This window comes from Microtus ochrogaster, unplaced genomic scaffold (assembly GCF_000317375.1).
Source record: "Microtus ochrogaster isolate Prairie Vole_2 unplaced genomic scaffold, MicOch1.0 UNK91, whole genome shotgun sequence".
NCBI classification, from domain to species: domain Eukaryota; kingdom Metazoa; phylum Chordata; class Mammalia; order Rodentia; family Cricetidae; genus Microtus; species Microtus ochrogaster.
Window position 1 is genome coordinate 1,096,704 of NW_004949189.1, and position 27,789 is coordinate 1,124,492.

The following is a 27,789-nucleotide window of genomic DNA, read 5'->3' on the forward strand; positions in this document are numbered from 1 at the left end:
TGCTCTCCGGAGACAGAGGCAGGCGGGATCTCTGTGAGTTCAAGACCAGCGAGTTCCAGCATAGGCTCCAAAGCTACAGAGAAACCCTGTCTCGAAAAAGGAAAAAAAAGAATAAACACTAAACCACCCGTTAATAAATGTGAATCATTGTTAGCTTGCATATTAACTTGAATGAAGCTTCTAACGTGGACGGTTATAAAGTATTTATAGCTTGTGTTTTGTGCTCTCTTCTAGAGAGTTGCAGCCCGGCAGCACCCGTTAAGGTCAGGGAGGCGGGGCGGCTCCCTGGACTCAACCAATCAAACTCGGAGGTCCATTACTTAGGTCGCTTCCTCGCCTTCTTCTTTCTCTACCTCTCCTGTCTGGTGGGCTGGTGAGTGCGCAAGCAACTTGGTTCTCTGGTTTTCAAGTTCTCTTTCCTTTGAGCGGTCTACCCAGGGTCCAGGCTTTTATTTCAGGTAGGCGCTGAAGTGACTTCAGAGGAGATTGATTTCTGTTTTGGGAGGTTAGGGGCCTGGATTGTCTCCACGTGGGTCTCTGAAGTCTTGGGTCCGGAGACCTGGTGACCCAGAAATAGATTCTCCCGCGTGCATTCTCGGGAAATCCTGACTTGGTTTTGCTTGCTAGGCACCGTTATTACCCCAGCGCTGTTGGTTCATCTGTTCGGGCGACCCCGGGAGGGTGAGTTGAGTCCGTGTTTTACTTTTCTGGTGAATGTCTCTGGGGGCCACTACCTTGGCCGATTTGAAAATCCTTTTTTGAAGTGTTTGCTGTAGACTTTGCTCAGAGCATGTATGAGACTAGATAGCAAATTCTGAGGACAGGTGTTTAATTAGCCCTGTGAGGATAAGACATAAGACACATTGAGAAGGACCAGGGATCTCAGCTTAGTGCAAATTGAAATTGCAGCGCCACGGTCCGTTCTGGTGAGACAGCTCCGGTTACGTCGGAGATTATCTGAGTCATTCTGGGCATCCTTTTCCGAGGAGCCAACAAGAGTATAAAGTCCAGCCCCTTGTTGGTGTACAGTAACTGGTAACTACCTTGTAAAGTAAGAGGCGACTTTACAGAACATACTGTGGCTACTTTTTCTCATGACCTTCTGTGTGATCTCACTAGGTTAGCTTTTTTTTTTTTTAATGCTAGTCAGAATGTAAACTTGGTTATTTTTTTACGGGTCTGTTTTTAATTATGTATGTACATGTGGGGACGGTTTATGCAGACAGTATGCAGGTATTCTCTGAGCCAGAAGAGGCTTTTAGATCCCTGGAACTGTGTTACCTACAGCACTGAGCTGCCCAACATGGGTGCTGGGAACTGAACTCAGGTACTCAGCAAGAGTGGTAAGCAGTCTTAACTGCTGATCCATCTCTGCATCCTTGCTGAATTGTATTAAGTTTTTGAGACAGAGTCTCATGTAGGTAGCTCTTGCTGTCCTGGAGCTTTCTATGTGGACCAGGGTGGCCTCAACTCTTGCTGGGATCCAAGGCCTGGGGCATCACACCTGGCCCATGGGTTGCTGCTATAGGCAGGAAAGGTGAGAACGAGAAATCCTAGCCTAACTAACGTACTCATCGGCATTGGTGGCTCCGATGTCCTTACACTTGGCGTCATTTGTCTTTAAGTCCGTAATTACACACACACAATGCATGTGTGTATGTGTGCCTGCTTCCCGCAGAATCCAGGAGAGGACTTGAATTCCCTGGAACTGTAGTTACTGACAGCTTTGAGACACCAGCCATGTGAATGCTGGGGACTGAATAGGTTGAGTGCACAGTGAAGGCTTTTACGTCTTCCCAGGGCTGTGTGCACAGTGTGTGTGCTCATGCCCACTCCTCCTTTCTGTACAGAACTATGCCCCGCGCTTTGCTCCACATGCTTGTCACATGTGTTTGTGCCGTGATTTATTGTTTTTACTGGTAGTTATTTAAATAGCCTATGGTCTCACTGTTTCCCCCAAATGAGTCACTAAGTCAGTTGGTGTGTGTGGCATTAGAGTTGGGCTTTAGTGTATTCTGTTTGAGAGGGTTCTAGATGTCTGAGGTCTGGTGAGACAACTTAGCAGTTAGGAGCACACGCAGAAAGAGGACCTGCATTCAGTTCCCAGCCTTTATACCGTGTCTCAACTATCAGCCACCCAGCTCCAGGGGATCTGGAGACCAGGAACACACATGGTGCACGTATGTGCATGCAGACAAACCATTCATGCACAAATAAGTATTAAAAGATTTCTATGATATCTAGATACAGATACTATAGTGCTTCCTGTTTCTATTTTGTTGCATGGTGCTGCCTTGGAGCCAGTCCTGGCTAGCAGTAATGAGTTTTATGCCATAGGTAAAGACCATGCTGACAATCCTTACTTAGCCTGAGTTCAGGTAGGGTGGTGATAGGTTATCTTGTGAGCACATTAATGTTGGGAAGGGACTCAATAACCATGTGCTTCTTGCATGGTCGCAGGGGCAGAAGGGGCATGCTTTCGTAGTTACTGGAGAATTGATAATTCTGGTGTTAGTCATATTTTAGGACTAAGGTAGGAAAAGTAGACTAGCCACATAAGGAAGACGACTTTGGGCATTTTTCTAGGATAGCCAGGGCTTAAATGGTGAGACCCTATCTCAGGAACAGAAGAAGGGAGGACCCTGAGGATTAGAAAGCAGGTTTAGTGGATAAGAGGACCAAGCCTAAATTTAAATCCACAAAAGCCTGCCATCCCAGCACGGAGGAATGTGTTTGTGTTAAGTAGGTGATAGCAGAAATAGAGGTGCAAATTTGGATCCCTTAATCCTAAAAGACAAGATCTTAAAGCTAGAGGGTCTTCTTGCTGACTTCAGAGTTCCTGTGAACAGTGGCTTTTTTCGTGGAGAATATCTGTTATTAGTGTGTTAATCTTTACGAGTGACAGAGCCACATCATTTATCTCCACGCAGCTGCAGTGTAAAGTATGTGTCACCTCGTTGATCTTTAAAGAAATGCTTAGTTGAGGCGGCTTTGTCTTAATAGCTTGATTAAATGTAGTCTGTCTGCCTTCAGAACCCACTGTCTGGGCAGGGTACGTAGGTCAGCTTCTAGAATGCTTGCCTATCTAGGGTTTGGCTCCACAGTGGCACAGTGTCTGATTCTTAAAAGATTTGTCTTGAGTGGTGACACTCCTGATCACAGCCCTTTCTGGTCTCTTAAGGCCAACATGGCCTAAGAAAAGCTAGACTTGTCTTAAAAACAAACAAAAAAATTCTATGAAAAGTTTAAGATCACCATTGGCTCCCAAGTGAGTTTAAGGCTGGTATGGGCTCCTTGATACCATTATCTAAAGAAAAAAAAAACACACATAACAAAAACATATTATGGAATGTACAAACATAGAAAACTATTCCCACGTTCATTGAAGCCTCATTAGCAATGCCTAAAATACTGTTTTAATTTGCAGATTAAGGTGGTACATACATTGGAATATTACTCAGCCTTGAAACCAGGGGGATGTTTTCTAAGGGAAATGAACCACACACTGAAGGACAGTTCTTGATCTTACTTGTGTGTGAGCCTAAACTGTCGAACTTAGACCCAGTGGGGGAAGTTCAGCATGTCTGGACTTAAGTTGCTCACCACATCTTCCTCCACAGAGGGTGGCGGTGATGGTTGCCTCTGATCAAAACACTTGGCCATTCAACTATGTTGTTTGTTTTTCGATTAGACCTCAAGAAAGCCGGAGCAAGAGCGACAATTTGTTTCCTTAACCAACAAGCTTACCTTGCTTTCTCTAAACCTTGCATATTTTTAAAAAGTACTTGGAAAATGAGGTAATCTATAGAAAGTAGATTGTAAACCCTAAGGTGGGAAACTGATAGAAGGGGAAATAGCAAGTTAGCAGCAGGGGGAGTTCCAGCTATGGGCTGCCTAGCTGGTCATATGTGCTCTTTTGTGTTCTGTCCCTGGTAAAGCACGTTTTCTTGTGCCCAGCGACTGGCAGTGGGTAGGAACTGGAACTCGGTGTTTACTTTCTTCTGTCCTCTGGTTTCAGGTTGAAGATGAAATACTTCCAGGAAAGAGCTGGGGCTGGAGCACTCCGTGTGCCGGCTCAGACATCCTGTGGACACCCCAGACTATCTAGAAAGTGGCCTTAGATTTGGACATTCTCCGGAGGAAGGTCTCAAGGCTGATGGGATTATGAAGGCAGGTGCCCGTTTGACCCGGATTTTCTGCATTGCACGTCTGTGCTGCTTCCCTGTCCCCTTCCTATGGCACTGGGTATGACTTAGCTGCAATTCTTTCTAGCTCTGTAAACAGTTGTTTGAAACAGAATCTAGATTATCCAAGCTTGTTTTAAACTTGCTGACCTCAGGCTGGTATTATAGGTTCATACCCATACTGGCTGGTTTTGTGTGTCAACTTGACACAAGCTAGAGTCATAGGAGGAAGGAGCCCCAGGTGAAGAAATGCCTCCACAAGTTCCAGCTGTAGGGCGGAGGAGGGCCCAGCCTATTGTGGGTGTTGCCATCCCTGGACTGTGGTTCTGGGTTCCCAAATCAGGCTGAGCAAGCCAGTAAGCAGTACCCCTCCATGGCCTCTTCAGCTCCTGCCTCAGGTTCTGGCCCTGCTTGAGTTTCTGGTCTGACTTCCAGCGCAGACCAAATAAACTTTCTAACTTGGTTTTTGGTCATGGTATTTTGTCACAATAGCTTGGTTTCTATTTGTAGCAAACCCTAACTAAGATAATATGATACTCTTTCGTTAGCATGTAGACCAGACTGGCCTAAAACTCAGACTTGCCTGCCTCTGCCTCCCGAGTGCCAGGATTAAGAAAAGCTCCATGACACCCAACAGTCTTTGGTCATGGCATATTCATAAAATTTTTAGGAGATAATGTGTTTTGGCGTATGTGCACACGCATGCATGAGAGAAACCATATACTGTGGAAGGCGGGTATTTAACACCAGGAAAGACCTTGGATTGGTGTTTAAGAGATAGTGATTGTTCCTTTCAAACAGTGTGAAAAGCATTTAAAGGTACTTAAAAGCATTTGGAGGCAATAGGCATTGTTCAAATTGTAGAAACAGTGCTGTGTCTTCCTGAATTCACTTATCTCATTTTTATGTGATGGGAGGGACACGTGTGTGTGTCTAAACCACTGCGTTCCTCGCCCACAGAACCAGTGTGCCATTTTCGCAGTCTGAAGACTCCGTGTAGCTATTCCATGTGAAAGTGGACAGCATGGAGTTCAGTCGGAATTGTTATACCTTCGGGAATTAGCAGAGGCAGAGACTTCTGTGTAAAGATGGGATTGTGGAATTTTTTTTCAGATCATGTAGCCAGGTTGGATTCCTGATTCGCCCCCTATGTGTTGGTCACAGGTGTTTGCCACCACATTTGGTTGTACTTACAGTAGGAGTTTTAAAGGGAGAACCCCTTTTTTTTCTGTCAACTTATCAGCTTATTAGTCAGATGAACCCTTGGGTCCTGATTTCCAGTGGAGTTTTCTGCAGTGATGTAAATGTTCTATATTGCATGTTCAGGATTGCAATACAGAATTACTGAACAATCAACTGTTACTGCTTGGGTGAACAGGTTTGAGATAGGGTCTTTGAGATAGGCTGGCCTGGAACTTCATTCTCCTGCCTCTGCCTCTCAAGTAAAGTGTTGGGATTACAGCCCTGATCAGAAACTTAATTTTAATTAAGTGGTCTTGCAGTGTGTGTTTAGTTACACATGCAATTTTCTTTTTTAAATAACTTTTTTTATGTGCATTAGTGTGAAGGTGTCAGATCCCTGGAGTTACAAGCAGTGAGCTGCCACGTGGGTGCTGGGAACTGAACCCAATGCTCTAACTTCTGAGCCATCTCTCCAGCTCTTGCACATGCAATTTTTAAAAAATATTTATCATGTACACAGTGTTCTGCCTCTGTATATGCCTGCAGGCCAGAAGAGAGCACCATATCTCATTGTAGATGGTTGTAAGCCACCATGTGGTTGCTGGGAATTGAACTCAGGACCTCTAGGAAGAGCAGTCAGTGTTCTTAACCTCTGAGCTATCTCTCCATCTCCCACAATTTTAATACCTACCCAAGACATATCTTGTTCAGAAGCCTTACTTGATAAAGGATTCTTTTCGTTTGGGTAGACTGATCTGGAATGCAGAAACGTCCCTCAGCCTCAGAATGCTGGGCAACCCACACCTAGTGAGTTTTTCCCCTTTTCTTGCTCTGCACCCTAGCACTTTTGGTGCCTGCCACTAATCTTACAACGATTTTAATGTTAATTGCTAGCAATGTGGAAAATTCTAGTGAAGGATAGGAAGGTTGGAGGTTATTTGTGGTAATGAACTTTATTTCCATTACAAGAAAGCTCTTACTTATGGCAGAGGAAGTTAAAGCCTCCTTACTCTGCCATCCTATGAGTGTGTCTCACTGGAGCTGGTGAGACTTCTGTGAGCATTGGGAGCAGAGCTCAGGGCTTTCGGGAGGTCAGCAAGTGCTCTAACAGCATCTCTCTAACCCCATCTTAATTCTTAAAATCCTGACTTTGTGTAGGGGTCCTCCCCCAATTTATTGTTGGCTTATGGTTTTGTTGAAAATTTTATATTTTGCAGGTCCTTCTTTGTGGCCTAAGCTAACTGACCACTTGCTATGATGGCAGGTGTGTGCCGCACATGGCCTTCCGTCGCACTGAACAGCGGGCCAGGTAAAGGTGAGCAGTTACTCAGTCCTCGTGACTTGGCACATGGAGTGTGTTGGTATGCTTTATGTGAGTGTGATGTGTAGCCTCTGTGTATCTTTATTTTCCAGGGATGATGCTAAGTAGTTCTGATTTCAGCGTGGATTCCAAGATTAAAGCTAGATTCATCTGATAACAGGTAAATATTATAATAATTATATTTACCTTGAAAGATAAGGAATGCAATGTTATTAGAGGCTGAAGTTTACTTGCAAAGGCCTTTGAGGATTCCCTGGCTTGAGCAGCATCAACAGTTTGCCCTCCCTCAGTCATTCAGTTTGCCGTGATGAAGTACATGTCAAGTCCGTGTTTCAGCTGATCACACTGATTATACACATGTGCTGAGCAAACACGTAAATGAATCCAGCTACAGATTTCTTACTTGGCTTCAGCCCTTCCCTCCCAGGGAATTCATAATTTAAAGGATTTATACTATCAACATTTTGTGTTTTGATCTTTGTAATCATGTGAGATAAATGTAGTTGATCCTACTTGAATCACTACAGAAAAAGCACTGCGAGCTGGTGTGATTCTGTTAGCTAATGAGTTTGACAGTTTCACTTCAGATATTTACTCTGTGTATACTGGTGCTTTGCTTTCCTGTGTGCCTGTGTACCATGGACGGTGCCCAACACCAGAAAGGGGCATTGGATCCCCAGACAGCTGTGAGCCACTGTGTGCTTCTGGAAGAGCAGCCATGCACCTCAGAGACGTCATGTAGCTCTCTAGTCTCCCCGTCATTCAGAAGAACACACAACTTATGAACAGTATTTCCCCCGCCCCCTGCTTTTTTATCCCCCCAGAAACTAAAGGCAGGATTCAAGAAATTCAGAGATAACTCTAATCTGGTCTCCTTCATGCTGTAAGTCATGGATGTACAACAGATGATGAGCATCTACATTCTTTTATGGTAAGGATTGAGAGTGAGATTTTTTTTCTTAAAGATTTATTTATTATGTAGTGTTCTGCCTTCATGTATTCTGCCTGCAGGCCAGAAGAGGGCACCCAATCTCATTATAGATGGTTGTGAGCCATGATGTGGATTCTGGGAATTGAATTCATGAACTTTGAAAGAGTAGCCAGCACTCTTTTTTTTTTTTTTTAAAAGATTTTTTATGTACAAAATGTTCTTTGTGCATGAAGCCTTTCCATTCAGGAGGGGGGCCAATATCTCAGTACAGATGGTTGTGAGCCACCATGTGGTTGCTGGGAATTGAACTCAGGACCTCTGGAGGAACAACCAGTGCTCTCAACCACTGAGCCATCTCTCCAGCCCCCGTAGCCAGTACTCTTAACCTCTGAACCACCTCTCCAGCCTGAGACAGATTTTGACATACACAAAGTCTAAAAACACTGCATTGTAATTTGTGGCCAGCTGCTTGAATTTTAGTTTTAAACAGACAAAGTCAAAAGATCCCGAGGTGGAAGAGTACAGTGTGGTTCTCTGGTGCACAGCAGGCGTCTAGCTGGACTGGGTTTAAGCGTGTGCTCTGTCACTTAACAGCACGTTTCCTGGTGTTCTTAGATGATAATGGTATATGACAAGTAGGTATTAGCTATAAAGTAAAGGGTAACCAGGCTATAGTCTACAGATCCAGAGAGGCTAAGTAACAAGGGGGGCTCAAAGGGGACACCTAGATCTCACTGAGGGTGGACTGGCGGTGAGGTGGGATGGGAATGTGGGGGTTCAGATGGGGGTATACAGAGAGGAGGGAGAGGACTGAAAGCCAACTAGAAAGGAATGGGGGTCATGTCAGGGTCAGGTAGAAGTCCAGTGTAAGGGGTTCTCAGGAATCTAAAAGTAATGACTCCAGCTGTAGCCTGAACTCGCCAGCTCTGTCCAGGCAAGACTCCTGGTGGAGGGACTGTGACATCATCAACCTTTGACTAGTGACTGGTTCAGCCTGAGAGCCATGAGAGCCCACCCTGCCGCCGGCTGAATGACCCAGAAACCTAGGATAGAGCCAAACACAACTGGAGATGCCTAATATTCTGCTATATTTACAGATTGGTGTCTGACCCAGCTGTCATCAGAAAGGCTTCCTCCAGCAACTGATGGAAACAGATGCAGAGACCCACAGACATACATTAGACTGAGTGTGGGAAATCCTGCTGAAGAAAAGGATTGTAGGAGCCAGAGGGGTCAAGCATGTCAGGAAAACCCACAGAATTGACTAAGCTGGCTCATAGGGGCTCACAGAGACTGAACTGACAACCAGAAAACCTGCATGGGATTGAGTTAGGCCCTCTGTATACATGGGACAACCAGAAAACCTGCATGGGATTGAGTTAGGCCCTCTGTATACATGGGACAACCAGAAAACCGGCATGGGATTGAGTTAGGCCCTCTGTATACATGGGACAACCAGAAAACCTGCATGGGACTGAGTTAGGCCCTCTGTATACATGGGACAGTTGGGTGGGAGCAGGGCCTGTCTCTGGCTTTTAGGACCCTACTCACACTTGTCCTGCCTTAATACAAGGGGAGATGCTTAGTCTTACTGCATCTTGATATTCCATGTTTCTTCGTATATGTGGGGGCCTGTGCTTTTCCTAAACAACTGAGGAGGCGAAAGACCCCCACACACAGTTAAGATAAATTCTGTTCCTGCCAAGTGGCCTTCTCAGGATTGCCACTACTAAATTCTAAAATTAGGCACAGTGTGGAATGATACATTGTGTATCCCTATATAATTAAGTAATATTTTCTTAGTGGATTAATCTTGGTTTGGCAGTAAACTTGTCTGTCATCATTTTGTAAGGTAATTTGTTCCATGTGCGTGATCCCTGACTTAGCAGAGTCTTCTAAATGCTTCATAATATGGTTGCAGGCCAGCTTTGTTCCCCACTGCTGAGAGCCTGAGTCTGTCTATAAAACTGGCTTGTCTTCTCGGGGCTTCATGAGGATGGGCTGGCTGTCCACAGTAGTGCTTATTCCACGGGACTGTAGTGATTGATCCTGGGATTTAAATGATTTGTTTTCCAAATAAATTCCTTTTTTTTTAAAAAAAATTTAATTTGTGTGTGTTGCTTGGATGTATAGTTACATTCCTGGTGGAGGCCAGGAGAGAGGGTATCAGGGTAACTGAGCAGGAGCTAACAGGCAGTAGTGAGTGACCACCTGAATGCTGGAAATTGAGCCCAGGTCCTGCAAGAGCATCAATCTAGTGCTCTTAAACACTGAACTTCTTTGTCCAATTCTCTTTCCTTCCTTCTTTCAGAGATGGGGTTTTCTATGTAGTCCTTGCTCTGTAGATCAGGCTGGCCTACAACTCAGATCTGCTTGCCTCTGCCTCCCAGATGCTGGGATGAAAGGGATGTGTTGCCACCATCTGGCCCAGTTGATAAATAAGTTTCAAAGCAGGTAAACTCTTCACACTCAAGGTAGAGCATACTCAGAGATGAAAACTGGCTCGGCAGAACAGTGCCACAGAATCAACTTGCATATCATTTGAAAAGAGCACAAAGCAAACCTTGATAGTGCTACATGCTGCTGAGTGAGCTCTCCTTTGTCAGGGGATTTATGGGTCAGCATATAGTTTACTAATTTTATGTTAACACAGCTCCTTTGTATTCTATAGTAATTTTTTTACATGTCCAGTTAAGGAGACTTACACAGAGGCTTAGCTTAGGTCAGTAGTGTTAATTATAAAAGCCTAGGACCAACGTCTACTAAGAATAAATAAGGCTGTGTGCTTTAGTACGTGCCTGTTGCAGAAGTAAAGGGAACACATGTATTACTGGAAGCATGTCCGAGAAAGGTTTGATAAGAGTGACTCGGAAGTAAGTTCACAAAATATTGTCGAAACCTGGGTGTTTTTACTCTGAGATTTAAGTGAGATTGTACTTTATCTGTACTCTATGCTTGGAGCAATTAAAAGCAGACACTCGAAAGGCTCAGTTACCTTAAACATGGTAGGTAGTGTATGGTTTACCCGCGATCCTTTTTAAAGGAACCCTGTCCCCAAGCTAAGGTCCTAAACTGAATACCAGGAAGCAGGAAGCTTCCAGTACAGTAGTAAAGCTGACCCCCAACCCCAGACACTCAGTGAGTAAATAAGATTACAGGACCTCAATATCAGAACCAGCTTGTTTAAGGGAAACAGCTCCAACTTGTCCAGTCTCTGTCCTTACCTTCAGCAGCCCCATCTTGAAGCATTTAATCTGCATCCCGGTCGCTGAGTGGCTGCTGGAACTAGAGATGCCATGTTTCATTGAGTGAAGCCCACTGTAGTTTGAGGCTGATACCTTCTCACCTTTTATTTCTTCCCACAAACTTAATATTTACTTTTCTCTACTTCTCCAGTTTCCCCTGACTAATTTGTTCCAGTAGGGTTAAGTTTCTAGGGGGAACAATTGTTGAACTATTTCTTTAATTGATGGGATAAGGTTTAATGGCTGTAGCCTAATTATTTTCCTAACATGTATAAAAACCAGGTTCTGTATCTCCAGCCCACACTCCTATTGGGGAATGTTGCTTTTGTTTACGCTTCATTTGTTTAACTCTGAAGCTGTGTTAATTACTGTGCCTGTCTAAAACACCTGATGGTCTAATACCTGAATGGCCAATAACGAAGCAGGAGAAGGATAAGCAGAGCTGGCAGGCAGAGGGTAAATAGAAGGAGAAATCTTGGGAGGAAAGAGAAGAGCAACAACAGAACAAGGAGAGGAGGACGTCAGGGGCCAGTCAGCCAGCTACTCAGAGTGTGGCAAGCTGCGGAGAAAGAAGTAAAGAAAGGTATACAGAAATAAAGAAACGTAAAAGCCCAGCAGAAAAAGGTAGATGTGTTAACATAAGAAAAGCTGGCCAGAAACAAGCCAAGCTAAGGCCGGGCTTTCGTAACTTAAAAAATCCACTGGTTGGAGTCCATTGTGTAGATATAATTAGTTCAACAGGGTCTTCTCTTCTGAGAAGGTGGGCTGCGAGAAAAAGGTGTGGTTTGCGTCCTAGCTACCTTCTGTCCCTCTTCCCAGCTTTATTAACTTTCAGTTAGAAAAAAGTATTGACAGACACAGAAACCACCCAGGTAACCTCCGAAGGGCAAAGTGACAGCAGTATTTAGGAGCTGGAGAGATGTCTCTGTAGTTAAAAGCACTGACTGCTCCTCTTCCAGAGGTCCTGAGTTCAGTTCCCAGCATCTCGTGGTGGCTCACAGCCAATTCCATCGGCTTCTGTGTCCTCTTCTGGTGTGCAGAGGTACATGCAGATGCGTACATAAATCACATAAATCTTGAAAACAAACAAAATAACCCGCTTAACTATTTGAATACTACCAGCAAAGACATCTGGTTATGACTCCTGGGGCCGGAGGGGCCGCCTCAGCAGTTACTGCTGGCTAGAGCAGCCAGCCATCCTCAGCATCGGCTGGTCTGCCCCCTCATGCCTGCCTCGTGCCACCCAGCAGCCTGCCTCGTGCCTGCCTCGTGCCTGCCTCGTGCCTGCCTCGTGCTTCCCAGCAGCCCTCTCGCGCTACCCAGCAGGCCCTGCGGTCGCCACGCATGCGCCCTGACAGCGTGGCCTCGGCATTCCGCGTGTCTCACCGTGGAAGGCGGCCCTTTAGTTCTTCGTGCAGCAGGTATTGTCCGTCGTTTCTCTGTGGGAACTGAGAGCTGTGCGGGTCTGCTCTGAACGAAGGACAGGTGTCTGGGAGCTTGGGCGTCTGTTTGTCCCTCCGAAGCCGGGCTCCCCACCCGAGGACCCGAGAACGACCCTGGGCCGCCCGGGGCGGGCACACAGGCAGGCAGGACAGACGGCACAGACGTTACCCGGCTTTAAGGCGACGTAGGATTGTTTGTTTTGTTTTGGGGGAGATTTTTTAAATTAATTTTTTAAAATTTATTTTGCATACCAACCACAGTCCCCCCCCCCCCCATCGCGCTCCTCGGTTCAGAGAGGGGCAGGCCTCCCATGGCGGCAACAAAGCCTGGCACATGGAGCTGAGGTAGGGCCAAGCTCCTACCCCTGAATCCAGGCTGGGCGAGGCATCCCAGCGTGGGGAATACGTTTTGCTTTTGAATCAGGAGCTTGCTTGTAGCCCAGGCTGGCCTCGAACAATGTACGCGCTACATCAGCATCCTGAGCGCAGGAATTACAGGTGTGGCTATCACCGCTAAGGAAACATCACCGCTTTTATGTAATACATGACTTACTAATGCAATTACTCCCTATACTGAAAAGTAAGAATTACCTGCAAATGTGTTAAACTATAGCAATACTGATAGATATATTATTTAACTGATAATAAAATTAACAAACTCTCTTGTTTTTTATTTTATTAAGCAAACATTTTAATGTAGATTTTCAGGCTTCATTTTAGATGAATTAGCTTAGTTTTTATATAATTTTATCAGGCAGCTAGTCTTTTAAAATCTAGGCAGTTCTGTTAAGGAATATGAGAAATCAAGATGTACAAAAAAACCTAAGAGTGTCAGTTAAAGTTTTTACTGCAGTCATTTGCAGCCTTGTATTTGCCAAGCATGAAGTACCAGCTCTGACTGTCCTGGGACTCGCTGTGAGATTGGCCTGCTCCTACCTCAAGTACTGCCTTACAAGCAGAGTGCTTCTGTTCTGGTGCTGGAAATGACGCAACGGGCGTTTTTATTTATTTGTGATGCTTCTAAGCATTTGCCATGTTCATCGTATTCTTGGTGTTGGTAAGAGTTGGAATTATCTGTGTATAACTGAATTCTCAGCCTTTGTATAAGGAAAGAGCACAATATTGAGGCTGAGATCAATATAATTTTTTTTTTGTTTTATTTTTCTAGACAGGATTTCTCAGTGTAGCCCTGGCTATCCTGGAACTTGCTCTGTAGACCAGGCTGGCCTGGAACTCATAGAGATCCACCTGCTTCTGCCTCCTAAGTGCTGGGATTAAAGGCATGTGCCACAACCACCCAGCAAATATCATTTTAATAAATACAAAAATATCCATTTTTGGTCAAAATAAAAGTACATATAAAAAATTTCATATTCATTACAATTTGACTTTTTTCATTTATCCCTTGCTAGGATTCTTCTTCTGGAGACTATTACCATGTCTTTGTACGAAGACATGTTGCTTTGCAATTATCGAAAATGTCGACTCAAGCTCTCTGGCTATGCTTGGGTTACTGCCTGCTCTCACATCTTCTGTGACGAGCACGGCAGCGGTGAGTTCAGTCGTTCACCAGCTCTCTGCCCTGCCTGTAACAGCACCCTTTCTGGAAAGCTAGACATTGTCCGCACAGAACTCAGTCCGTCAGAGGAGTATAAAGCGATGGTGCTGGCGGGGCTTCGACCAGAGGTTGTGCTGGACATCAGCTCCCGAGCATTGGCCTTCTGGACGTACCAGGTTAGAGCTCGGGCTGAGAGACTGGGCGGAGAGTGGGGCTCTCACGTGAGGGAAGATGCCTCATGGCAGACGTCTGTCTCCATGTGCACAAACACACATGCACACTGAAGTATAATCTGAGGCCTATGTATGATCTTTTTTCTCTTGGTGTGGGGTGGTGCCGAATCTAAGGTTTTGTGCTTAAAAGGTAAGTGCTTTACCATTGTGCTAAATTCCTACTGCCTTCTGAGGGATTCTCTTAAAATGTCCTTCACTGTTATATTTATATTTCTTATAAACACATGAATGTACAGAGAACTTTGTTTAAATAGTCTCACCTAATTTTTATTGCAAGTATTTATCATGTGCTAAGTAGATATTTTTGTTTTTATATTTTGCGAGTAAACTGTCTATACTCATACTTTGGTTTTATTGTCTATACTGTGTGTCAGTTACCTACACATTTGTTCAACTCTAGCTTGAGTTGTTTTTTTTTTTGTCTTTCAAGACAGGGTTTCTCCGTGTAGCTTTGGAGCCTGCCCTAGAACTTACTCTGTAGACCAGGCTGGCCTCGAATTCACAGAGATCCACCTGCTTGTGCCTCCCGAGTCCTGGGATTAAAGGCATACACCACCACCGCCAGGCGAGAACATTTTTGTATGCTAACGATCAAACCAGGGTCTTGCATATGCTAGCCAAGCACTTCTTCAGCGGTGACCCTGTTTTTGTAGGAAACTGCCAACTGTTTTCCAAAGTGCCTGCACTACTGCTTTGTATTCCTGCCCAAAATGACAGGTTGTCATTTTGACCATTTTAATGAGGTAGAGTGGAATCACTTTCCATTTTCTTGAAACGTGACAGGAACCCATGCTCATTTTCTGCCTATTTTTACATTTATTATTGTGCGTGCATGCTTTGGATCCATAGGTCAGATAACAAGTTGTGGGAACTGGGTCTCTCCTTCATATACAGTCTTGATGTTGAACTGAGGAGTCTTAGGCTTTTGTTTTAATTTTGGGACAGGTCTCATGTAACCGTAGCTGGTCTGGAATTACCTATGTCGGCTAGGCTGGCTTCAAGCACACAGAGTGTGCTTCTGAGCATTGGAATTAAAGGCATAAGCTACTATACCCTGACTTTGCCCATTTATAAAGTGGTTTTGTTGTTATTGCCATTCAAACAATCTTTCTTATTTTGGGTGGCAGCCCTTTTTCAGATCTTTTACAAATGTGTTCTCCCAGTCTGTAATTCGTCTTTTTCTTACAACAGTGCCTTTCATGGAGTACAGATTTTTATTTTATTAACATCTTACCAGTGACTTTTTTGGTGTTTTCTAGAAGTCATTGGTGGGGCTGGAAAAATGGCTGACTGGCAAAGAGGACTTGTGGTTTTCGTGGAGGACCCGGGTTTGATTCCTGGTGCACACACAGTAGCTCACAGCGTCTCCCAGCCATGCGTAGCTCTAGCTCTTCTGACTGGTGCACATATGTAGGCAGAGAAATTGTGTGATTTATATATTATAAATATATAATTATAAATGTATAAGTATATAATAAAATTGTGTGATTTTATATTAATCACAACACTGCTTGGCCAATGACTGCATATTCCTAGGTTGCTCTTACATCTTAAATGAATTCATTTCTATTAAACTGTGTATCGCCACATAGCTATGGCTTACAGTAAAGTTCTGGCATCTTGTCTCTTTAACTCCATCTACTCTCTCCTCTTCTATCTGCTTGGAATTCCCACCTTGCCCTGTTCTGCGCTGCAATGGGCCCAAAGCAGCTTCTTTATTAACCAGTGGTATTCACAGCATAAAGAGGGGAATCCCATATCACTCACACATTCAGGCAACAGAAACATAGATAATGTAAATGTTATGGCCAGCTTCAAAGTGTCTGGATCTCCCTTGTGGTGGTTTTTTTTTGTTGTTGTTTTGTTTTGTTTTTTTCAAGACAAGGTTTCTCTGTAGCTTTGGAGCCTGTCCTGGAACTAGCTCTTGTAGACCAGGCTGGCCTCGAACTCACAGAGATCCGCCTGCCTCTGCCTCCCGAGTGCTGGGATTAAAGGCGAGCACCACCACCGCCCGGCCGCTCTCCCTTGTGTTATTGCCGACAAGTTGGTTTGCAGTTTGTATTCAGGTCTGATTCATTCTGACTTAATCTTGTGGGGCCTCAGTATTTTGCAATTGCACCCATTCTAGGTTTTCCCATTATGACTGCTTTTTCCAGTCAGCAAGGAAGGGCATCTCCAAGGAAGATAGACTTTGCAGTCTTATGTACTAGAGAAGTGACCTACTGTTTTGTTTGCTATGTTCTAGTTACTGGTTCTGCCCAACATGGGTTACACGTGTATACATTCTAGGAAACAAGAATATTTCCTACAAGGATATAGGGGGTCTTATTTTTGTAAGTCTGGATTATTTGGAAATTGGACTTCATATGTGTGCATGTATCATGTAGACATGTATTTTTTTCTTGGCTTTGGCTCCTGTTGCCCAGATGGCCTTGAACTTACCATAGCTGAGGTGGCTTACCTTGAACTGATCCTCCTGCGTCTGTGACTACTACAGGCATAAACCTTCACACCTAACTTCTGTTACATTTCTTTAGAACTTTCAGGATATGTGTTACTCGCAGATAAGGCATACTTATTTTGATATGGTTTTCTGAGTAGCCCATTTTCTGTAATCACCTCGCTGTATGTTGTGATTGTGGGTTTTTTGTTTGTTGTTTGTTTTTTTTGCGATAGGGTTTCTCTGTGTAGTCCTGACTGTACTGACTCACTATGTAGACCAGGCTGGCCTCGAACCCACAGAGATCCGCCTGCCTCTGCCTCCAAGTACTGGGATTAAAATGTGCACCACACTGCCCAGCATGATTATGTTTCTAACCTGGCTTTAAATATTGTAAAAATCATATCCCTGTGTAAGCATCCTTTCCACCTGAGCTCGAATGGGTTAAAGTCTGTGACGCTGTGCTGCTTCTCCTTCATCCGCAGGTGCACCAGGAACGTCTCTATCAGGAGTATAATTTCAGCAAGGCTGAGGGCCATCTGAAGCAGATGGAAAAGATATATACTCAGCAAATACAGAGCAAGGATGTAGAATTGACCTCTATGAAAGGAGAGGTCACCTCCATGAAGAAAGTTCTAGAAGAATACAAGAAAAAGTTTAGTGATATCTCTGAAAAACTTATGGAGCGCAATCGCCAGTATCAAAAGCTCCAAGGCCTTTATGATAGCCTTAGGCTACGAAATATCACTATTGCTAGCCAAGAGGGTTCCCAGGAACAAGCTACGATCACACAGTCCGGTGTCTTTGGCTTTCCATTAGGTAAGAAGGGATTTGATACCCAACAACTAGTTTTTAAACTATGATTTTGCACACTTTGAGGGTGGTGAGCCGTGGTGAGCTGTGGATTCCTTGCTTACTCTGCACATTGTTGCTCTCAGTTGTATTTGCATACTTTTAAATTATCTATTTATTTTTTTTAACTTGAGACAAGGTCTCTACACAACTCTGAATGTTCTGGAATTCACTGTGTGGATCACTGTCCTCAAACTCACAGATCTGCAGGCCTCTGGCTCTCGAATCCTGGGATTAAAGCAGTGTGCTACCATGTCTAGTTTAAATTATTGTCAGTTTGAACAGAATTAATTAATCTCTGTAAAACAAATGTTCGAGTTGTGCATTGCTAGCTATTTGGTGGTAGTAATTAATATGAGCTATAACTTTTCGTTGGGGGGCGCTAAGCACTGCTGTTTCGTGTTTTCATGTGTTCCTTTAACCAGCTCTGTCATTAACCAATAAGGCCGTGTTTTAGTTTCTCTCACATGCCAAAATGTGTTTCTATTTCATTACATTTATTTACTTTGTGTGTGTGTGTCTGTGCGCGTGTGCGCGTGTCTGTGTGTGTCTGTGGGGCACTGTATACGTACCACAATGTACATGGACAGGTCAGAGGACAACGGCATGGATCTCTGTGCACCAAGTGGGTCCTGGGGATTCAACTCAGGTTGTCAGGCTAAGTAGCAAGTGCCCTTACTCACTGAACCGTCTTCGTGGTCCAGACTGCACAGTTATTGTTTCTGCCCTTTGATCATTTAATTGCTTATTCAGTCACCATGTAATTACCGAATATATTTCCTGTGCCTGACTCTTGGGCATGATTCTCAGTAGCGAGGATGCGACTATTGTTCAAGTAGGCAATTTAAAATGTAGGCTGACTCAGAATCTTTTTCGATAGGTGGGTGACTCATTCCCACTTCTTGCCTTGATAGCAATAGAATCCAGTAGTTTTTCCTCAGTGTTAATATAATTGTATAAATTGGCATACAAATATTGAAGTCTCTGGTGGTAGACTTTTCCGAGTACTCAGATTTTGACGTTAATTATAGGCTAAGGAAAAATGTTCAGTGAGAGAAAATGATGTTCTAGAATGGGGATGAGGTGATAAGAACACACAAACAAAATGTCACTTGGCCAGGTCTAGTGGTGCAAACCTTTAGTCCAGCCCCTGGGAGGCAAAGGCAGATGGATCTCTGAGTTCCAGGACAGCCAAAGTTACATAGTGGGACCCTGTCTGGCAAAGAGCAAATAAATAAGGAACGTTCCTGCCTGGCACTGCAGTTATGCACCTTCAGACCCAGGACTCAGTTCCTGCCTGGCACTGCGGTTGTGCACCTTCAGACCCAGGACTCAGGAGGCTGAGCCAAGTGGATTTCTGTGAGTTTGAGACCAGCTGGTGTACAAACTAGTTTCAGTACTCGAGTGAGATCAGTCTGAAAATGAGTTTTTTCTGCTTAGCTTCTTTATTTATAAACGACAGTTTTGTGTAGTGAGTCTTTCTCTGTATGCCAGCTCCTCAGTAATGACACGGAGACTCGTGATTAATTATGAAAGCTCAGCTATAGCTTAGGTTTATCCCACTAACTCTTATAATTTAAATTAACCCAGTTATATTAATCTATGTTTTGCCTCATGGCTTTTTACCTCCCTTCCATATTGTACATCTTGTACTTCTGGGTCTCCACTCCCCACCCCAGCCTCGATTCATCTCCTCTTCCTTTCTCTCTGCCCAGAAGTCCCGCCTAACCTCTTCTTGACTAGCCAATCAGAAGGTGCCTTGACAAAGACACATCTTCACAGTGTACAAAAAGATTATTCCACAATAATTTAGTCATTCCAAATGGCTGTTGTACATAGTTTTCTTGTCCTTGTATGTGTTTCTTTATTCTTTTTTAAAAAATATTTATTTCTTTATTATGTATACAATGTTCTGTCTGTATGCCTGAAGGCCAGAAGAGGGCACCAGACCTCATTTCAGATGGTTGTGAGCCACCATGTGGTTCCTGGGAATTGAACTCAGGACCTTTGGAAGAGCAGGCAATGCTCTTAACCACTGAGCCATCTCTCCAGCCCCCTCTTTATTCTTTTTGTATATTTTAAAAAAGATTCCTTTTTTATGTATATGTGTTGCCTGTGTAAGTATGTGTACCACTTGTGTACTGATTATGGAAGCCAGAAGAGGGTGTTGGATCCCATGGAACTGGATGGTTGTGACCCACGATGTGAGTGGTAGGAACCAAACCTGGGTCTGCTGCAGGACCAGCACTGCTCCTAACCACTGAGCTTCTCTCTAGCCCTGTACTTAGCTTTTGATCTCTCTTATTTTTAGGTGGATACAATCAGCTTTTTCCTCTTCAATGAAGTCTGTTAAAGCCAAGGAAGGGTCTGGTAGGATTAGCCAGATGTTTATTCAATCTGTTTGCTTTTCACAGAAGCTATCATGTATTCTGTGGTAGGGAAGAGCTGAGTGACATAGTCTTTGCTCTTAGGTTAGGTCTTATTTATCTTATCACAGGAGATGAGTTTAAGATAATTATTTTATCCATCTCATAGGAGTTAAATTATGTTAGATATTTATTCAGTGGCTATTATTTTGTACCTAAAGATATATTAGGAAATATTCTTACATTCTTCCCTAATTCTCTCCCCTAGTGAACAGCTCAAAGTTTCCTTTGGACCGCACACCAGTTGGAAGCCGAGGTGGTGGAGATGAAGATGTTCAGTTCAGACCATTTTTTGTGGATTCTCCTGCAGCCCCCGAACCCACTAACAGCTTCTTTAGTTTTGCTTCTCAGAACCAGGAAGCAGAGCAGCAGGCCTGCAGCAGGGCCTTTAAAGCCAAGAGAGTCTAGTCTAGCTCGGGTCACGTTCCAGTCGTCCACCTGTTTGCATACTGAAGTGACTGGCATTCCCGAGTTCACCTTAGGGGAGCTGGCTTGCTGTGGGTGTGTGCTTCTGGTTTGGTTTCATCCATTTATTCTGTGAACCTCATCTCTAGTTCATCTCTGCTCACACAGGCGCAACCCTGACTGTCATAAATCCCTATCAGACCAAGCTTGCTTACGCTTCTGTGAGCGCCAGTGTTGTATTTAAGGGTGCCTTGGATTCTAGTACGCATATGTTAAGTGTGTGCATTGATTTTCCCTACTTACCAGTATATTTATGTAAAAATGATGGTCTTGGAAAGTGGTGTCTTGCTATTTGCTTGTATTATACACAGTCATGTGTTTTCATTGTGTTAGCTTGTTTTGGAAGTGTGTTTATGCCAGTGAATGAATGTGTAATTTGATACATATGTGTTCAGTTTCTATTTAAAAAGAATTTACCTTGATAAAAGTTATTTGTTGATTTAATTGGTATTTGTTTTAAAAATAAAGCTGATTCTTAGCCTTTCTAACAGTTGTCGACATGTTTATTTGGGAATGCATTTCCTTTTTAGTGAGATTTATATTTATTTGTAATTTTGTATGTCTCTGTGTGGGCATGTGCACAAGAATTCAAAGACTTGATCTCTACTGTTCTAATCACCTAATCTAAAATGTTGAACAAAGGTCGTTTTTGCTGAACTGCACTGCAAATGTGGTAATATAAAGGAATGAGGAGCTGGCTGTGGTGGCGCACATCTTTAATCCCAGTGCTAGGGAGGCAGAGGCAGGTAGATCTATGAGTTCTAGGTCAGCCTGGTCTACAGAGCAAGTTCCAGGACAGCCAGGGCTACAATCAGGAGCTTTTGTCTTAATCTTTTATGTGAATCTCCTAAGGGAGAAAATGGTTTTTCTGGTTCTGCTGAGTAAGAACAGCATCAAAATTGCCAGTTCTGCTGAGCTTGGAGTTATGCTGGAGTCCAGAGTACAGTAAAATGGATCACAGTGTTTGGAGTTATGCTGGAGTCCAGAGTACAGTAAGATGGATCACAGTGTTTGGAGTTATGCTGGAGTCCAGAGTACAGTAAGATGGATCACAGTGTTTTCTTAGGTCAGTCAATTCTGCACAGGGTGGATGTAGAGTGTAGCTAGAGTGGGTGCATGGTTATAAGTGACCTTAATGTGTGAACTTGATCACAGATTAGGTGAAGGTTTGATTTGTGAAGGCAAAAACAGCATTTTTCAGAAGCCATTCCCATGCCAGTGCTACCGACCTTAAGAGTTATGATATAGTAGTTAACATAATTTCCAACACTTTTCCTGGGATGAATTACAGAATTATCCTAAGTGCTAAGTCAGATTGCTGTTGAGGTAGTAAGAGTTACATTGAAGTCGCTTGAGGAATTTTCATGTTTAGTCACCATAGAAAATACTATTGCTTTACACACGGAGTTTACTGTCTTTGGTTCTTCTCAGTCTCATGGTAGGCTAGCCTGTTTTGTGAACAGATTGTCCTGCTTCTACTTCCCAAGTCCTGAGATTACATGCTTCCTTAGAACAATAGATCAGTGTGTGTGTGTGTGTGTGTGTGTGTTTGAGGCTAGATTTCTTTGTGTAGCCTTGACTTTCCTAGAACTCACTCTGTACATCAGTCTATCATCAAACTCACAGAGATCTGCCTGCCTCTACTTCTGGAGGGCTGGGATCAAAGGCATGTGTCACCATTCCACCACCACCTGGCTTAAAACTTTATTTTGCTAAATCTCAAAGTAAAAATGGTGTATGGTGAAAAAAGATTAAGCATATCCAGCTTGAGAGATGTGTAGTTCAATTCCTTGTCCCCATATTAGACAGTTTGTAACTGCTTATAACTCCAGGTCCAAGGGGTCTGATCCCCTCTCCTGCTCTCTGAAGGTACCTATACTCATGGGCACATACCTACGTGCAGACACAGAACACATACACATAATTTAGAAATAAAATTTAAAAATCCATTTTTCCAGATTTAATGCACTTTTATTTTTCTTGTATAAAAGCCCTATATGGTAGCCACAGCTGAAGTCTTGGTCCTCTGAACAGAAACTGGTGTGGACTTTCACAAGATGCTCAGTAAATTCCTGATAAGGAGACTTGGTGAACACAATCTTTTTCCAGAGGTCAGGTCTTGGAGATGGCACCAAAGGTGGCCTTGGCAAAGTTGTCCAGGGTGGCAGTGCAGCCCCTGGCTGATGTTTAGTAGTCGTCAGTCAGCCAGTGCCTCTGGGGACAGGGCTGAGACACCAGCACAGCCACAGCAACCTGTCCCCTCGCATGGAACAGCGGGGGGGCTTGCGGGGGGGCTTGCCACTCACATGGAACAGCGGGGGCTTGCCACTCGCATGGAACAGCGGGGGCTTGCCACTCACATGGAACAGCGTGGGGCTTGCCACCCTTGCTCCCCCAGCAGCCTTTCTGCACAGGGACGGAAAGATGAAGATGATGCCTCTTGGATGGCAGTGCCTACCTCCTTGGGCACTTAATACCAGGACCAAGAGTAAAAATCCATATTTTATAGCTAATGAAATATATTTTACAGATTATAGTATAAAATAGGATTTTTTTTCCTATGATGTTTTTAATTTTGCTGGAAAAGGGTATGAGGAAATAGGTATCTTGAGCATTTTGGAATACAAGTAGGGTATAATTGAAAACTAAAAATGTAAACTTTCAGGAATATTGTTTCTTTAAAATTGTTCAAGAGTTTAATTTGCATGGTAGGCTTTTTATTTTTATGATGTATTTCTTATTTTCTGTGCATTGATGTTCTGTCTGCATGTATGTCTATGTGAGGTGTCAGATACCTTAGAACTGGAGTTACAGATAGGTGTGAGGAGCAATTTGAATGCTGGGAATTGAACCAGGGTCCTCTAGAAGAACAGCCAGTGAGTGCCCTTAACCACTGAGCCATTTCTACCATCCCTTAGTAGGCTTTTTTTCCCCCTTTATAAGGTTGGAAAAAAGGAGAGGGAGATTATCCCTTCTTTGTTTCTGCTGCTTAGCCTCTTTGGAGGCAATTACTGTTGGAGGTGTCTAATACCTCTTTGGAGTCAATTACTGTTGGAAGTGTCTAATACCTCTTTGCAGAGATTCTCTTTTAGCAAATGATTAAATTCTTTTTTCATTGCAGCTGGATGTGGTGATGCATGTCTGTAATCCCAGTACTTAAAAGGCAGAGACAGGGGTTTCCATGAGTTTGAGGCCACCCTGGTCTACATAGACTACTAGACCAGCTGAGCCTATATAGGTAGAACTTGTCTTAAAAATTAAAATAAATGTCAGGTATAGTAATGAATGGCTATAGTCCCAACACTTGGGAAATAGAGGCTGGAAGATCGGGAATTCAAGGTCATTTTTGGCTACAGAGCAAGTTCCAGGCCAGTTTGAGATACCTGAGACCCTGTCTCAAAAAGGCAGATGATTTAAAATGTTTATTTTTGAATAAACATTTTAAATAAAAATTTTAATAAAAAATGGAAAATACAGTGAAAAGAGTTTTTTTGGCCCACCTGTTTCTCTTGTCAGACTGTATCTTATGTGGCCTGCCATCCCAAATGTAGTAGAATTATTAGGATAATGCATTAAACATGCTAAAAATTACACGTGCAGAAATCTTCAAAGTTGGGTAATATTTAGACAAGTTAGCCTTGTAGTACCTTCCCTTCCAAAACACCACCCAACACGTGTGCTTTCACAACCGCTCTCGGTTTTCAAGAGCGATAGGAGCAAGGGCAAGAATACACGAAACAAAAATTTGATTATAATTAATCTAAGAACATTTTGATTTCGGAATTTGGCAAGGAAGTTTATGAAACAAAGTGATTACAAAGTTGGTATGCGCTTGTTATCCCAGCTGGGAGGCTGAGGCCAAAGAATCGGGCTGTCCAAGCCAGCCTGGACCACATAACCACAATGAGGGCAGTCTGATGCGTGTGGTGAGATCCGGCTTCAGACAGACAAGACAGACGGACGGACGGACGGACGGACGGACAGACAAAAAAAACCACCATCACCAAACAATAACGACAACAATAACAACCACTACCAACAACAAACAACAAAAATGAAGCAAAACAAAACGTCTAGGACGTCTTGGAGCAGCACAATTTTGGGTTAAGTTGGCAGCAGCCTCGTCTCGGGGGGCAGGTGGGCCTCCACAGCCCTAGATGTCGCTGTTGGTTTCATCGCGAGAATGGCTGGGTCTCTGTGGTTATAAAGTTGGGGGAGGAGAAGCCGATGGTGGCTGGAATGATGGCTGATGAAGAGGAGGAAGAGAAGCACGTCTTGCAGAAACTGCAGGTGAGGCTGTGAGTTAAAACTTTCCTGGTTGCTCTGGAAGGGGGAGCGCCGCGGTCAGAGCAGGCGGCGGTGAGCGGGGCTCCCCGTGGGCTGCTCGCTGGGAGCCGGAGGAAGTCCGCCCACTCGGGATTCCTCGGTCACAAGTCGCGTGTAAATGGAGTGGCGGGTCGCCGGACGGTTAACGGAGTTGTTTTGGTCTCCACAGCGGCCATTTCTTTAGCATCTTTCTGCTGTGGACTTGGCAGCACTCTGTGATGCACTGCAGAGCGGACGCCCTGGTGTTAGCTTTAGGATTTACTCTGTTAATCTCCTAACCCCACCCCCTCCCCAGGTGGCTGTTGTAGAAAAGCTGAAAGGACTTTTCGTCAAGTTTCTGTCTTTACTTTTGTTTTAATGATCAGCATTTTCCTTAAACCTTAGAAACTCAGTTTGTGCTCTAAGACATCCTGAAATTTAAACTATAACTATCCTTAAATACTTTTAACAGTTCGTTTGTTCCTTTTATTGAGACAGGGTTTTTCTTTTTTTGTAACTGTAGTTCTTCAGGAACTGGCTTTGTAGGCCAGGCTGCCGTGAGCCACCATGCTGGGCTATTTCTAACAACTTTTAAAGCATTGATCAGGTGTCTGTGTTTCTTGGGTGGGTTAAAATAACACTCAGCATGGACTTGATTGACCTTATTCCGTAGTGTGATTGGCAGAAATCAGATTTTTTTTCTCCCCGAGACAGGTTTCTGTGGGTATCCTGGGCAGTCCTGGAATTCACTGTAGACAAGGCTAGCCTAGAATTGCCTGAGATCTGCCTGCCTCTGCATCTGCTTCCTGAGTGCTGGGATTAAAGGTGTGCACCACCAATGCCTGGCTAGAAACCAGATTCTTGATCCTATCCTCAGAGAGACTTTAGACACACTGAGTACATTTGGTGGTACAGAAAAACAAAACAAAACACAAAGTGTTATGCCAAATAGTGTTTCTTGAGGCTGTTTGGAGTGGCTATGAATCACTTCCTCTTTTCACATGTTACTTGCATGTAACAACTTATTTATATTGCTGTTGCCATCACAGAAAGCTACTCAGTCCCGAAAAGCCAAATCAACTAAAAAATAGTGAAACCTCATTCTGAATTTGCAGCCATGCTCATTGCGTGACAGTTGGTTGTGACTTTTGCTTAGAACTCTGTTAAAAAAAATTCCAAAACTTGTGTTCCAGAGACCATTTGACCATTTTTACTCTAGGACTTGTTGAAAATTCTGGCTTTATATATGTGTTCAGATCAGTCTCTGCAGGACTTGTGTTTCCTGGGTTTAAAAGCACTGTAGAAAGAAGAAGGTGTCACTTGAATTACACATAACAGATATGGATTCGTTAGTACCACGGTGCTATGTTAATTAGTTTAATCTCCCTATTTAATGAGAGCCTGTTGTGATCCAGCCCTGTTCTAATGCTTACACCCTTCCCTTGTGGAACCCACAGTGGTGATGCCAGGAGGAATGAATGAATAGGTCATATAATTTAAAATGCTAGGCACCTTGAAGGGAGCTAGGAGTGACTAATTGTGGGGGAGGGGGAGCGCTGCTGTGGTTTAGGTAGGGTGCTGGTAAGGGGGAGCCTCAGTTGAGGAACCATCTCATTTGGCCTGTAGGCAAGGCTGTGGGGGTTCATGATTGAAGTGGGAGGGACCAGCCCCCTGTGGGCAGTGCCTGCTTCAGGCGACTGGTCCTGCACTGGGTCTGGAAAGCCCATCAGTGAGCAGCTTGCCTCCAGGGTCTCTCCTTCAGTTCCTGCCTCCAGGGTCTCTCCTTCAGTTCCTGCCTCCAGGGTCTCTCCTCCAGTTCCTGCCTGCAGGGTCTCTCCTTCAGTTCCTGCCTGCAGGGTCTTTCCTTCAGTTCCTGCCTCCAGGGTCTTTCCTCCAGTTCCTGCCTCCAGGGCTTGGCCTTGATTTGCTGCTGCGGCTTCCCCTGAGCTTTCCTTTCCTCCCCAAGTTGGTTTTAGTCTTTTTTCTTTTTATCATACAAACGGAAAGCAAACGGGACAGATAATTAGGGAAAGTCTTTCTGAGAACTTGGTGGGTAAGCTCCTATCCGTGATGCTGAGGAGACTGAGGATCCAGATGCAGGGGTAGCGAAGGCTCCAGGGTCTGGAGGACAGTCCGTGGCCTGAAGGAGCCGGGGGCAAGGAGAGTGAGAGGTGGAGTCTGGTGCTATCTCGAGGTATGGGAGGAGATATTTTATTGTCTGCAGTGGTGAATCCCTTGCGGGTTTTGGGGGAGTAGAAGCATCCTGACCAGCTGAGGAGTTCTTGTAGTAGTTGGTCCCATAAGGAAGCTGCTTTACTCTAGACTGACAGTAAAGCCAGGAGGGTGACCACAGGGTGATAGCTGACATAATTAAATGGGATTGGACTGTGCGTTGGACTGTGTGGGCCTTCTGCTATTTGCCTTCAGGAAAGAATAGTGAAACAGTTTTCTGGCATGACAGGAGGACTTAGATGCGTTTAACACTTACTCAATGAGAAAATGCAAGAAGGACGCCCCAAATAAACAAAATCTCCACAAACTCTCCAAGGTCATCAAGTTCAAGTTGGTTGTGGTGGGAAGCAAGGCCATGCATCTTCATATATCAGCCTGTGAAAAAATAATGGATAATCGGTATTGTTAAACAAGTGCAGTTTTATTTGGGGAGTATTTTGTTTTTCGTTTCTTTCGTGTGAGTGTGTGTGTGTGTGTGTGTTTCTGGGGATGAGACCCAGAGAGCCTTATGTGTGCTATCTTGTAGCCACGAGTAAACAGTGCTTAAAAGTATATTTTATTGGAACCACCTCCCCCCCCTTAGTGTTTTATTGCTGTGAAGAAGACACCATCACCACTGCAACTCTTATAAAGGAGAGCACTTAATTGGGGCTGGCTTACAGTTTCAGAGGTTTAGTTCTTTATCATCCTCGCAGGGAGCATGGTCACTCAGGCAGACATGATGCTGGAGGAGTAGCTGAGATTTCTGCATCTTGAAACCTAAGATCCCACCCCCAAAGACACACTTCCCCAACAAGGCCACACCTCCTAATCCTTTCACCTGGTGACCAGGCTTTCCAGTCTGAGCCTGTGGTCAGATTCCTTTTGAAACCACACTCTCCCAGCTTTGTTTTTTGAAACTGTAGCCCTGTCTGTATTGGAGTGCACCTCCATGATTGAGATTTAGACTACTGAGAACTCAAGAACAATGGCA

The 27,789-nt window shown here is 44.1% G+C and overlaps 1 protein-coding gene and 1 non-coding gene across 2 annotated transcripts; both read left to right on the forward strand.

The window, feature by feature from the left end:
• Positions 1–6,983: 6,983 nt before the first annotated feature.
• LOC113455709 lies at positions 6,984–7,060 on the forward strand. The gene has a single exon (XR_003376693.1). It is a non-coding gene; the product is annotated as a small nucleolar RNA SNORD126 (small nucleolar RNA).
• Positions 7,061–13,742: 6,682 nt separating this feature from the next.
• On the forward strand, positions 13,743–20,222 carry Ccnb1ip1 (cyclin B1 interacting protein 1). The gene is made up of 3 exons (XM_005371003.2): positions 13,743–14,039; positions 17,022–17,355; positions 20,023–20,222. The coding sequence occupies exons 1-3, from the start codon at positions 13,743–13,745 to the stop codon at positions 20,220–20,222; spliced, it is 831 nt and encodes a 276-aa protein (XP_005371060.1).
• The last annotated feature ends 7,567 nt before the right edge of the window (positions 20,223–27,789 follow it).